This window comes from Eptesicus fuscus, chromosome 22, assembly GCF_027574615.1.
Source record: "Eptesicus fuscus isolate TK198812 chromosome 22, DD_ASM_mEF_20220401, whole genome shotgun sequence".
Lineage (NCBI taxonomy): Eukaryota > Metazoa > Chordata > Mammalia > Chiroptera > Vespertilionidae > Eptesicus > Eptesicus fuscus.
In genome coordinates, this window is record NC_072494.1 from 14,868,217 (window position 1) to 14,880,971 (window position 12,755).

The 12,755-nt window shown below is 48.7% G+C and overlaps 2 protein-coding genes across 2 annotated transcripts; one reads left to right on the top strand and one right to left on the bottom strand.

Moving 5' to 3' along the window:
* Positions 1–2,151: 2,151 nt before the first annotated feature.
* CREB3L4 (cAMP responsive element binding protein 3 like 4) lies at positions 2,152–7,127 on the top strand. Its single transcript, XM_054711824.1, has 10 exons — positions 2,152–2,313; positions 2,742–2,913; positions 3,157–3,403; positions 3,565–3,686; positions 5,571–5,663; positions 5,794–5,900; positions 6,019–6,087; positions 6,193–6,277; positions 6,450–6,546; positions 6,698–7,127. The coding sequence occupies exons 2-10, from the start codon at positions 2,743–2,745 to the stop codon at positions 6,889–6,891; spliced, it is 1,185 nt and encodes a 394-aa protein (XP_054567799.1). The 5' UTR covers positions 2,152–2,313; position 2,742; the 3' UTR covers positions 6,892–7,127.
* Positions 7,128–7,299: 172 nt separating this feature from the next.
* Positions 7,300–10,080, bottom strand: JTB (jumping translocation breakpoint). Its single transcript, XM_008155770.3, has 5 exons — positions 9,653–10,080; positions 9,459–9,496; positions 9,195–9,277; positions 8,036–8,115; positions 7,300–7,625 (listed from the first exon to the last, which is right to left on the bottom strand). The coding sequence occupies exons 1-5, from the start codon at positions 9,733–9,735 to the stop codon at positions 7,469–7,471; spliced, it is 441 nt and encodes a 146-aa protein (XP_008153992.2). The 5' UTR covers positions 9,736–10,080; the 3' UTR covers positions 7,300–7,468.
* Between the last annotated feature and the right edge of the window lie 2,675 nt (positions 10,081–12,755).

The window sequence follows — 12,755 nt, forward strand, 5'->3', positions numbered from 1 at the left end:
AAGGAACTGAAACTGTCCTAAGAACACCTGATCACACACCTGCATTCCATCTGCATTCCAAGCCACTGCCCACCGACTCAGCCCCCACCCAAGGTTCCCTTAGCTCAGTGCTGTGCAGCCCTTCCCTTTGGATATTCCATCCCTCATCCCCTTTCCTTAAATAAATTCTATTTTTCTTTATCCACCGTCTGAGATGGTTATTTAGCCTGCCTGTGCACACCATCATGTCCACCTTTCAATGGCCAACAGAAGGGACCAAATGATGCCTCTGATAAGGCTTTGGGAATGAAAGCCAGCAACTTCCTTAAGAAAAAGGGAAATGTGAGGACTTCTTTATATATATTTTTAAATTGATTTCAGAGAGGAAGGAAGACAGAAAGAGAGATAGAAACGACAATGATGAAAAAATTATTGATCAGCTGCCTCCTGCACGCTCCCTACTGGGGATTGAGCCTGCAACCCAGGCATGTGCCCTTGACTGGAATTGAATCAGGGACCCTTCAGCCCACAGGCCCACGCTCTATCCACTGAGCCAAACCAGATAGGATTGTGAGAACTTCTTGAGGGATGTAGTCTAGGAGGAAGGAATCATATAGACTCTAAGATCAGGATGTAAGTGAAATGGGGTACTAGTAGTCCCATCATTTAATAATAATTATCATTACTGTTCTAAGCTCTTAATTAAAATGACTATTAGAAGCTACTCCAAATTGTTTCAGGGACTATTATGCACACTATGGTTTGTCTATGGCAAATTATGCTTTTAAGGTTATTGATAATTAGTACTATTAAGAAAGAATCATGGACTAGGAGTTAGGACACCTAGGTACTAGTTCCGGCTCTACCTTAATTTGGTGTGTGTTCTTAGGCAAGTAATGTCCCTCTTGGGAGCTTGATAAATCTGGTGGAAGAGAGAAGGTAGACTAGCAGATGATGCCAGAGGTTCCTTCCAGTTCTAATATTAATGGAAACCGACTATATTTTCCACTTAATCATCTCTGCACATGCTATGGGAAGGAAACCCTTTGAAAGCTTTCTTGATCTGGGAAAAATCTAAGCAGGGACATTTCTGTTTTCCTTAGAGCTCTGCATCAACCTAGGAACCTGCTTTCTCTTCACTACTTGAACAAGATGCAGGATGAGCAGGAAAAGACGGGGGAAATTTGAGAAAGTTCCAGCAAGGTAGTTTAGTATAGTGCAAAGAATATGGGCTCAGGCATCTAACGTTTGGTTAGGCTACTTACAGAGTAATCTTGAGAAAGTTACCGAGTTACCCAGTAAATATGAGGTCCTGTTCCAGTCTTTACCTTCAGCCCACTCCAATGTTCACGATAATACCAGTTTGAATTCCAGACCCACATCCCAAACTTTCCTGTTTTTATCTTTAGTATTATTAGGGAGGCAGGCAAATGAAAACACCTATATTACTATAGCCTCATTATTTCATTTAAAATGAATTCCTGCCTTGGCCCGGTAGCTCAGTGAGAGGTCATCCCCATATGCCAAAGTTGTGGGTTCAGTCCCCAGTCAGGGCACACACGTAAGAATCAACCCATGAATGCATACATAAGTGGAACAACAAATGGATGATTCTCTCTCTCCCTCCGTTAGTTAACAGTCCCTGTGTGTGTGTATAACCGCTGTTCTTCATCAGTAGCAGAATGCACTGATGACGGATTTTGACACCGCGCGATTGCGCGACTTTCCGCCGGCTGAGTCAAAACTCTGTCACTTGGGCTAACAGGATATTTTCTCCCCGCCTGGATAATAACCTGGGCTTGCGAGTCACGTGACCAGCCAAGCCGAACCAAGCCGCTATCCACATTCCCGCAACTTCTGCCCTTCCCTACAATTCATCTTCAGGCTTTCACCGGGTCCGGCAGAACCCCATCCCCACGGGACCAATCAATGCTCCGGCCCCATTGGCCTGATTTTCTCTTGGACAGCCAATTCTGACCAGTGACGGCGGGGCCGGCGTCCAGACGATAATTCCATTGGCTCAATGCTCTGCCCATCAAAACCGCTACGTCTTCGGCTTCCAATCAGACTCCAGTGTGGATGAGCGCCACAGGGTGGAGGAGGGGAATCCTCTGTAAATCTTGGCAATCCAGTTGACTCTTCCGCCTTTGTTTTCAACCCTGACTTGTTCTCCTTCTTATAAAATTGATGGCCGGAGCACAGGCACTCAAACATCCTGTGCTGCAGTCACAGCCATCTCTGTCCTGCCCTGAGGCGCCTCCCCAGGAAGATTTGCTATTGCTAGGAGAAACTGAGGCAGAAAGGGCGAGGCTGCCGATGTTTGTCTCGGGTCAGGTTTGTGGACGCTCAGCCTCTGAACCCTCTGCTCCCAGATTCAGCGCCTCTACCTTGGCTTCCCGACTAGGTGCAACCCACTTTCCTAGTGTCAGGCTGGGGGCGGGGTTTGGCTGGGCCGGTCCAGGATGCAAGATCCTGGAGGGAAGAAAAGGTGTACTGTTTGGGGTGCTCAGCGGGCTAGGCTGGCTTGGCAGGGCTGGGATCTTCAGAACAGGTAATAACCCGGAGGCCTGTTCGTCTGAACCACAGATATAAGGACAAGGCGAGATCGCCAGGTAACAGGTGAGGGGGGCTGTATAGGTGAGGAAGGGGGATAAATGGAAGAGCAAGAGGAACCCAGAAGCTGATGGGGGAGGGGGCAGAGGGCGGTAGAGGGGCAGCCGTCATCGTCCTGCAACACTCCCACCCGACATGCCTCCCTGCAGGATGGATTTCGGAAGCCCTGACCTGCTGGACATGTGGCTGGAGCCCCCAGACAATGTCTTCACGGGATCCTTCCTGGAGCTGGGACTCCACTGTCCACCTCCCGAAGACCCAGTGACTATGCTACAGGGACAGGGGCTGCAGGGCTGGGAGTCCAGTGGGACCCATGCCTGTGTGAGTATGATGAATGGAAGCGGGGGTGGTTTGAAACACAACTCTGAGAAGAAGCCCAAGAGACTTCAGCCTACACTTGGAAAGTGGTCTGAGACAGTACCCCTAGAATAGACATAAACTGTAACTATCCGCATGCCCAAGGACAGAAAGGACTGAAACTGAAGCATGAAGGATCTAGGTTTGATGTCAGGAAGGACTTCCAGAATTCTTCCCTGTGTACATATATGCCCTCTTCTGATGTAGGGCCTTCAAGAGAGTGAGCCTGAAGATTTCCCGAAGCTCTTCATTGATCCCAATGAAGTGTACTGCTCGGAAGCATCTCCTGGCCGGGACAGTGGAACCTCTGAGCACCCTGGTCGTCGAGACAGTCCCCCTGTCCCCAAGGCACCCAGCTCTCCTGCCCTCTATGAAGTTGTTTATGAGGCAGAGGCCCTGGAGAAGATGCAGGAGGAAGCTGGGCCAGCTGTAGGGTTCATCTCCATTCAGCTCGGTCAGTAGTGGGAAGTGGGAAGGGGACAATGGCCCTTGAGATCCAGCCCCAGCCCTGGGGTGAAGGGCGTTTCCCCAATCTGTGCCACTACCCAGGCCCTACTACTGCCAGCAGGCTGTGCCTTCCATCTCGTTTCTCCCAGTCACCTGTATTTTCCTCAGATCAGTGGAGCCCACCTTTTATGATGCCTGACGCCTGCATGGTCAGCAACGTGCCCCTTGAGGCTCATGCCCACATCCTGCCCAGAGCAGGCACGGTAAACCCAATGCTTCCTGCGACCCTGGTGAGTCTTGGGGTTGGCCTCATCCATCCTCCCTGATACGCACATACATACCCACACAGACTGGGGTCAGGGAGGGGGAAACGGATGCTGAACTCTGTCTTTGCCCTAATGTTTTTGGCATCAGGCCTGAAAGCCAGGGAGACATGGGCAATTAATTAATTAATTTTTTTATTGATTTGAGAGAGAAACATCGATTGGTTGTTCCACTTATTTATGCTTTCATGGCTGGTTTTTATATGTATGTGCCCTGACTGGAGATTGAACCTGCAACCTTGGCGTACAGGGACAAAGCTCGAACCAACTGAGCTGTACAGCCAGGGCAGACTTGGGCAATTGAAAAGCAGGAAAGGGTGAGACAGAAACACTCGGGAGAAAGGTGATGACGACTCGATTGGGAAAAGGTGGGGTGAGAGAATCCAGGGATAGGGCTCCAGAGAAAGGCCAAACCTTGTGTTCATTGTTTGCTCAGCTATTGTCTCAGTCTTGGGTCAGGACGCAGAAATGGGACAGGCCACCTGGGAAAATTGAACTGGTTACTGGGCACAGGGTGTAAGAGAAACAATTGCATTTATGTTTCCACTGGAACAATCGTCTGGCAGGCGCCCACTGTATGGGGTGGCAGGGGGAGTAACACATCAGATAACTTCCCAAAGCTATCTGGTCTGCTTCCTCCAGGGGGTGAGGAGGGGAACCTGCCTTTATCCTGGAAAGAACTTGTTGCATGCAAAGGCAGGGAACAGGTTCAAGCCTCCCTGCAAATCTGTGGTTGAAGCTGGACCAGCAGCCAAGCCAAGCATCTTAAAATCTTGGGTTGAGGGACCTTAAAAAGTTTGATACGTCTAAATCTGACTGTATCATAACAGTGGGGAATTTGTGGTTTTGTTTTTTAATATTTTTTAAAATATTTTTATTGATTTGAGAGAGGAAGGGAGAGGGAGAAATAGAAACATCAATGATAAGAGAGAATCATTGATTGGCTGCCTCCGGCACATCCCCTACTGGGGATCAAGCTCGCAACCTGGAATCAAACCCAGGACCCTTCACTCCGAAGGCTGATGCTCTATCCACTGAGCCAAACCAGCTGGGGTGGTTTTGTTTTTAAATAAAACCTTCTGGGCCTCATTCTCACAGATTTTGATTCGGTGGATTGGGAGGGACACCCCTCTAATATAGTTCCACCAAAGAGTCACAGGCACAAGAAGGGAGCATCAGAAAAAGGCAGAGACAGTAGGAATGGTTAGTTAAAAGCCAAAGACCATCGGGGGCAAAAGCAAATGCAAATTCCTAAGTCACAAAGTAAAGCATACATTTTTCAAAAAGGAATTAGAAAGGCAAGTCATTCAGTTGATAGACTCACATTAACCAGACACTATCTACCCTCCCCACATATTTGTTTTCTTTAGTTCTCTGTCTGACAGGGGACGGAGCTTTAGTCTGAAAAGTGGGGATCAGACCCTAGGGGAGAATGGGCCACTGCCCCAGGGAGCTCACTGTGATTGACAGGTGACTGGATAACACTCTGCCGAACAGGAAGTTAATAGCTAAAAGGGAATCATTTTCCTGCTGAAGATTGAACAAACCCTACCTTAGTGAGCTACTCCGCATTCTCTTCAAATACCCCTAACGTTTGGGGAGATGTGGATCAGAGACTGTGGTCAGAGGGTATGACAAAACCACCTCTTCTCTCCCGTCTTAGCCTCAGGAGGCCCCTTTGGGTATGATCCAGAGCTTGTCTGAATTCAAGTCCCTGCCCTCCCTTCATTCCATGGTTAGTTATTCCTCAGTACAAATGGGAAACACTCTGTAGAAGGCATGCAGGGGAGCAGCCTGGGTGCTAAAAATGGGATGACCCTCTCCCCGCTCTCACCTTTTGTGCCCCACCAGCTACCCTGTCAAACCTTGTTCCTGACAGATGAGGAGAAGCATCTGCTGGGGCAGGAAGGGGTTTCCCTGCCCGCGCACCTGCCCCTCACCAAGGTAACATGCTTCCCCAAAGGGTTTCCCAACCCAGAGGCCCACCATGGCTCTGAACAGCCAGCATCACAGGGGGGAGTTGGGGCCTTGGGATAAGTTAAGGGCCCAGGACTGACACACCTTGGGGCCCCAGACAGAGGAGAGGGTCCTCAAGAAGGTCAGGAGGAAAATCCGTAACAAGCAGTCAGCTCAGGACAGTCGGCGGAGGAAGAAAGAATACATCGAGGGACTAGAGAGCAAGTATGTTTGAACTCACATTTCCGGCTTGTGGGCCAGGCCTGAGCCCTCTTCCTGACCAAGGTAGGTAAGCCAGGGACGCACATAATGGAACCCTGCCCTACCTTTCCACACTCCTTAGGGTGGCTGCCTGTTCTGCACAGAACCAGGAACTACAGAAAAAAATCCAGGAGCTGGAGAGGCACAACATGTGAGTGAAAGCATAGTGTGCACGTTGGGGGAAGTATGCAACACACAGGGGCACCATTCTTGGACCCCAGTTCCCAGGTCTAACTCATCCTTCCTCCTTTCCCAGGTCCCTGGTGACTCAACTCCGCCAGCTGCAGATGCTCATTACTCAAACTTCCAACAAAGCTGCCCAGACCAGCACTTGTGTTCTGGTACCACTAGTCTACTTCCCATCTCCCACTTCCACCATCTCCTGACACACTTCCATCCTGATACTCCTACTCCCAAGCCATACGAATCTTCCCATCCCTAATGGCTCCAACTGCCCTCTGTTCCCTTACTTTATTGTCCCTACAGCCCAAGTGTCTTCTTGCTTCCTCCCAGATCCTTCTTTTTTCCCTGGCTCTCATCATCCTGCCCAGTTTGAGCCCCTTTCAAGGTCTACCAGAAGCTGGATCTGAGGATTACCAGCCTCATGGAGGTGAGAGGCAAGGGCAGGGCAGGACTTTTGACCTGGTGAGCAAGTGGGGTGTTCTCCAGGTAGTCAAGAGGCGGGAGGGAGGGCCTGTCCTGTCTAGGAATTTCCACCCAAGGGAGCACTCTACTACTGCCCTTTTTTCTTCACCCCACAGTGATTTCCAGGAACATCCTGATTCACAAGGACGTAACAAAAAATTGGGAGACCCCAGAGGTAGAGTCCAGGTTGGGGGGGCCACCTGGGGTCAAGAGTGCAAATGGCTCAACAAGGACACTGCTTGAGAAGACGGGAGGGAAGACAGGCCCCAGTGGGCGCGTCCGAACTGTGCTACATGCAGATGAGATGTGAGCCGGAGCACTTCGTAGCCCACCGCTCAGTCCCATACGGAACCCAGGGCTCTCCGCTCTGCTTTCCCCTGGGGTTCCCACTCAGGGTTCTCTGGCCTCAGGATTACATCAGGATGCCCTAGATGTCTGTTCCCTGAGGCCCAGTCTGTCTATGTGAGGTGGCACCACACATACTTTTATTATGTAGCTGTGATTTTATTTCTTCTTCGGAGGTAGGGTTGAGGGAAATAAGAGGTTTTTGCTGAGAAATAAACTTTTTTTTGCTGAAATTTTATCCCAGAGTTTTAAATAAGTAGTAGAAGAGGGGGAAGATAGGTACTTGATAAAGTGGGGCCTAAAGCTGCCACCCCATTTCCCTCTCTGCCTTCATGTCTTCCTGCCCAAACCAAATCAGAATAGAAAAGGAAACTTATTTTACTCTTTTTATTCTGCTCATTAAAGATCTAGACGAGGAAGATGGAAGGGTTTTGTTTGTTTGTTTCTCCCCGTCCCCAAAATTCCAGGGGCACAAATAAGTCCATTCTACTTTCTCTGTCGGAGGAGGGTCTTTAAGACCCATATAAAAGGGTAGAAGGTAGCTATATGGATTCGATTTGCTTCCGGACCTTTTCCAGAGCCCTTCTGTCCAGTTGTCGCTGACGAATGATGACAAGGCAAGCGAAGACCAAGGCTACACCCACGACAGCCGCTTCAAACTTCCAGAATAAGTGTTGTTCCATCAGAGCCGAGCGGCAGCTGAGGGAAGGAAGAAACAGTTAGTCTGAGGGAAGGCTAGACAGCCTCTCCCTCTAGCCTCCCTTCTACTTCAGCCTAACCAAGATACAACATCTGAGGGGAAAAGAGAAAACCAAAGTCAGTCTACTGTGCTCACGGTGCATAAACCCCACTCAAATACACCATTCAACTTATTTTCTGGTGAGGTAAGCAGAGCAGGTATTAAACAATTCTACTAATGCGAAGATATGGCCATTAATATAGCACCGAGAAGTAGAATTGGGACTTGAAGTAACTTGGTTCCAAATCCCTTCCTCTTTCCGATATGCCATACTATCTCCAAACCAGAGGAAGAGGTGGGACTATCTACCTAAGGTCATGGGAGCAGAGGAGGTGATCTAGGGGCTTTCAAGAAGAGAAACAGCACTTGCCTTTTGAACCCATTCCTCTTCGATAAGCTGCATGTGATTTTCTCCACATACCCTGTGGAACCACACTCAGGGGTGGTTTTCTGCCAGGAGAAAAGGACCGAAGCACACGTTAGGAAGGGGCAAGAGGAGGAGCAGGAAGGCTGCTACTCAGAATGGGCAGGTGCCCGAGTGCTCTGGCTCAGAAGTGGTGGGTAACTCATGGAGAGTTCCAATGGGGATGGTGGAGGTGGTGGCTGCACCGTGAGGAATATGTGTTAGAAAGAATGTTTCAAAAGCAATCGTCTAGGAGAGGGGTGGACAGGTCCCAGAGCCTACTGGGTTAAACATGAACAGGACATGGTTATTAACTGAAAGTTGCCATTAGCTTGGAAAGAAAAGGGCACATTTACAGGGGAAGACAAGTTCCTATTTGGACATATACAAGGAAAAAGATAAAAGACAATGCAAAGGCATACTCAGTAAGACTTAGGGACTGTGGTGGAAGCGTGAGAGAAGCCACAAGTTTCATTTGGAAGAATCTTTGAGCTCGCTGAGTAGACACCATGAGCAAAGCTCACCCTCTGAGGTAAAAATATTTATGGACAAGAAGTTATCGTTGAAATTAAATGGGGGCGGCTGGGTTGGGGAGTCATCCCATACACACAAAGGAGGCAGGTTCCATTCTGGGTCGGGGCACATATCCAGATTTCAGGTTCCACGTCACATCAAGGTTTCTCTCTCTCCCTCCCCTCCTCTCTCTAAAATCAATACCTTGGGTGAGTATTAAAAATAAAGAAAAAAAAAAGAAATTAAATGGTAGCAGATATGTCCAAGGAATATTGCCAGGATTTGATCCCTTTATGAATCTTGTGCTAGACGAATGTGTGGAGATGGCAACAGTGGGCACCAGGACCCTATGGGGATGGTGGTCATACGAGGAAACGGTGTCATGTTCGAAGCCTTGGCATGAGCGTGAAGAATGGCCGTGTTCATCAGAGAAATCAACTGCTTCCACATGTTTTTCTAGATAGCACCTGCTTTCTACAATATAAAAATCAAGTCTTGTACATTTTCATATTGAACTTTGGTTAAATGAACTTTCGTATTGGTCAAGATTTTTTAAAAAAGGTGTAGGGACTGATGAGATGTGAGAAAAAAGGGGGAGGAAACAGATACTCACAGCCTGGAAATTAGAACACGGAGTACACTCTTCTGCCACCACAAACTCTTCCACCATCCAGCACGGCGAACTTGAGGTGCTCACTAAAAGGGGAGAAACGCCAGCCCCAAATCTCACTCGGTTCTGCCCATCCCTCTTCCCAGCACAACTGAATGCCCGCATTCCGCACGGTGCCACCCTTTTCCACCGGTGCTCCTGGAATGTGGGAAAATGACAAAACAAAAACCCTGGCCCGGGGCACTGGGTTCCCAGACCGTCACCCACCTGACAGCTTCTCCTCCCGCACTGGGGCCTCTGCTTGGCTGCAGGGACAGGGGGGAAAGGGGCAAACGTCAGAAGCCAGAAGCCAGGGAACCCTCCACCGCGCGGTCGCGGGACACCGTCTCCCCATCCCCGAGGGCAGGGACGATCCGAGCCTCCGTCGCCTCCCCTTTCCCTGCGCTCAGCCCCTCCCTTACCAGAGCTTTAAGGTGAAGGCGCAGAGCAACCAGTAGAGGTGGCGGCCCGGGGGGAGGCCGTGCCTCCCCGCGCCCGCAGGCATGGAGCGCTCAGGGTCGCGCTGCCGGGACCGAGGAGGCGGCTTCACTGGTCTCGCGCCTCCGTCAGAGCGCCGAGGAGGCGCTTCCCCTGCAGCCCTCCGGGAAGTTCCAGGTCAGAACTGCGAAATGCTGGGGTTACCTCAGGTCAAAGGCTCTACCGGGAGGTCCCCATGGCCGGGACGAGAGGAGCCAATACGTTCAACACGTAGGGCAGTACGGCCCTAGCAGCCCCTCGCCTCCACTTTGGCTCCCGGCGCGGCCATCTTGCCCTGCGAAGGCTCCTGGGCGCGGGCCCGACCGCGGGCGGACCGCTGGGCCCGGTTTCCCACAGCGGGACGGGGCGGGGCGGGGCGGGGCGGCGCAGGCGCAGGCGCAGGCACGCGAGTTGCTTGCTGGGCCTTGTAGTCTCCCAGGGTTGGTGGCGCCGCGGGCGGCTCCCCGGAGTAGAATCTCACTGCGTTTGTGCTGCGCACCGTGGCATTCTGGTCCTGGTAGTCTTTTGTGGGAATGAATGGAGGAAATGGCGGCGAAGCTGTTTTCTGGGTTCCTTCCTCACGGGCCTGTCGCTTGTTGAACCCATCTGGGCTAGATGAGCACGAGACGTAAAGAAGAACCATACGTCGCACTCAGGACTTGGCATTTTCCTTAAAACCCTGGGAGTTACCATTAAAATTCAGCCTTTGTGACACTCGTACCTGTCTCATTCTTCCCGCCCAGTATGGTCAAAGGGAGACGCTGGGTTGGCAGTGCAGGGGCTTTCTTCTCTCTCCTTAAGCAGGAATTACCGAGACCTACGGGGACGGAGCTCCAGTGGCGCAATCGGTTAGCGCGCGGTACTTCTAAGACCTGCGGTGAACATGCAGCCTCTCCCTGCCACTGGGCCCCCACCCCACTCAGCTCTACTCAGATGTCACCTCCTCTCGTGTTCAAAGATCCCCAGAGCTGGCCCTTGAATAACCGCATCAAATGTTCTCAGCTCTCCCTTGCTCCTACATAATGCGCAATAAAAAGAGCTTAAGATTTGAAGTTCCAGCAAGTGTTCAGTCTAGCTAGGCTGGGGTGTTTATTAGCTACATGACTCTAGGACTGTATCTGGCTCTCAGTGTTCTGTTAAATGGAAATGCAAACGTGCGTTTTGTGTTTGTTTGTTTTCGAGATGCAAATAAAATGTGTAAATACTTATTCTCCTCTATATTGCCTCACATCTCTCATACTTTTTAAAAGATATGTTTTTATTGACTTCAGAGAGAGGAAAGGAGAGGGAGAAAAACATTGATGAGAGATGTCTCCTGCATGCCCCCTAAATGGGGATGTGCCCTGCAACCTGGGCATGTGCCCTGAGGAAGAATAAAAAATTAAGATACTTAGGAATAAACTTAACCAAGAAGGTAAAAGACTTGTACTCGGAAAATCACAGGATGTTGGAAAAAAGAGATAGAGGAAGATAGAAGCAAGTGAAAGAATATACTGTGTTCATGGGTTGGTAGAATTAACATCATTAAAATGTTCATACTACCCAAAGCAATCTATAGATTCAATGCAATTCCTATTGAAATACCAATAGTATATTTCACAGATCAGGAACAAATACTAAAAAAAATTATATGAAAGCAAAAAGGACCCCGAATAAACCACAGCAATCTTGAGAAAGAAGAACAAAGTTGGAGGGATCACAATACCAGATATCAAGTTATACTGCAAAGCCACCGTAATCAAAACAGCGTGTTACTGGCACAAGAACAGGCATATAGATCAATGGAACAGAACAGAGACCCCAGAAATCCACCTGAGCCATTACACTCAATTAATATTTGACAAAGGAGGTAAGGGCATACAGTTGGAATCAAGACAGTCTCTTCAATAAATGGTGTTGGGAAAATTGAGCAGATACATGCAAAAAAAGAAAGAAACTAGACCACTAACTTACACCATACACAAGAATAAACTCAAAATGGATAAAAGTCTTAAAGGTAAGTCGTGAAACCATAAAAATTCTAGAAGAAACCATAGACAGCAAAATCCCAGACATCTCCGTAGCAATATGTCTGCAGATACATCTCCTAAGGCAAGGGAAGAAACTAAGGAGAAAATGAACAAATGGAACTACTTAAAAAGTTTCTGCACAGCAAAATGAAAAGGGAGCCCACTGTATGGGAGAACATATTTGGCAATGGTACATCTGATAAAGCGTTAATATCCAAAATATATAAGAAACTCATACAATTTAACAAAAGGAAGACAAACAATAAAAAAATATTCCCAGCTGACCTGGCTCAATGGTTGAGTGTCAACCTTTAAACCAGGAGATCACTGTTCGATTCCTGGTCAGGGCACATGCCCAAGTTGCAGGCTTGATGCCCAGTAGGGGGTGTGCAGGAGGTAGCTGATCAATGATTCTCTCATCATTGATGTTTCTATGTCTCCCTCTCCCTTCCTCTCTGAAATCAATAAAAATATATATGTTTAAAAAATGGGCAAAGGATCTACATAGACACTTCTCTAAAATGAACATACAAATGGCCAAGAGACCTATGAAAAAATGTTCAAAGTCACCAATCATCAGGGAGATGCAAATTAAAACGACAATGAGGTATCACCACACACCGGTTAGAATGGCTGTCATCAACAAATTAACAAATTGCCCTAGCTGGTTTGGCTCAATGGATAGAGCATTGGCCTGTAGACTGAAGGGTCCCAGGTTCGATTCCAGTCAAGAGCACATGCCTAGGTTGCGGGCTCAATCCCCAGTAGGCCAGTAGGGGGTGTGCAGGAGGCAGCTGATCCATGATTCTCATCATTGATGTTTCTATCTTTCTCTCCCTCTCCCTTCCTCTCTGAAATCAATAAAAATTAATTAATTAATTAATTAATCTTTAAAAAAGATCAATGGAAACATCCTCAGGTGAAAATTAACAAGAAAACAAAACAAATCAACAAATGGTAAGTGCTGGTGAGGATGTAGAGAAAAGGGAACCCCAGTACACTGCTGGTGGGAATGCAGACTGGTGCAGCCATTATGGAA

Excerpts from the sequence above, each read along its gene's own strand:
- CREB3L4 (XM_054711824.1), top strand. The coding sequence starts at position 2,743 with ATGGATTTCGGAAGCCCTGACCTGCTGGACATGTGGCTGGAGCCCCCA. Across the intron at positions 5,664-5,793 it reads CGCACCTGCCCCTCACCAAG|ACAGAGGAGAGGGTCCTCAA; the intron begins GTAACATGCTTC and ends TTGGGGCCCCAG. Across the intron at positions 6,088-6,192 it reads GAGCTGGAGAGGCACAACAT|GTCCCTGGTGACTCAACTCC; the intron begins GTGAGTGAAAGC and ends CTCCTTTCCCAG.
- JTB (XM_008155770.3), bottom strand. The coding sequence starts at position 9,735 with ATGCCTGCGGGCGCGGGGAGGCACGGCCTCCCCCCGGGCCGCCACCTC. Across the intron at positions 9,497-9,652 it reads GCCTTCACCTTAAAGCTCTG|CCAAGCAGAGGCCCCAGTGC; the intron begins GTAAGGGAGGGG and ends CTGTCCCTGCAG. Across the intron at positions 8,116-9,194 it reads CGTGTTCTAATTTCCAGGCT|AAAACCACCCCTGAGTGTGG; the intron begins GTGAGTATCTGT and ends TTCTCCTGGCAG.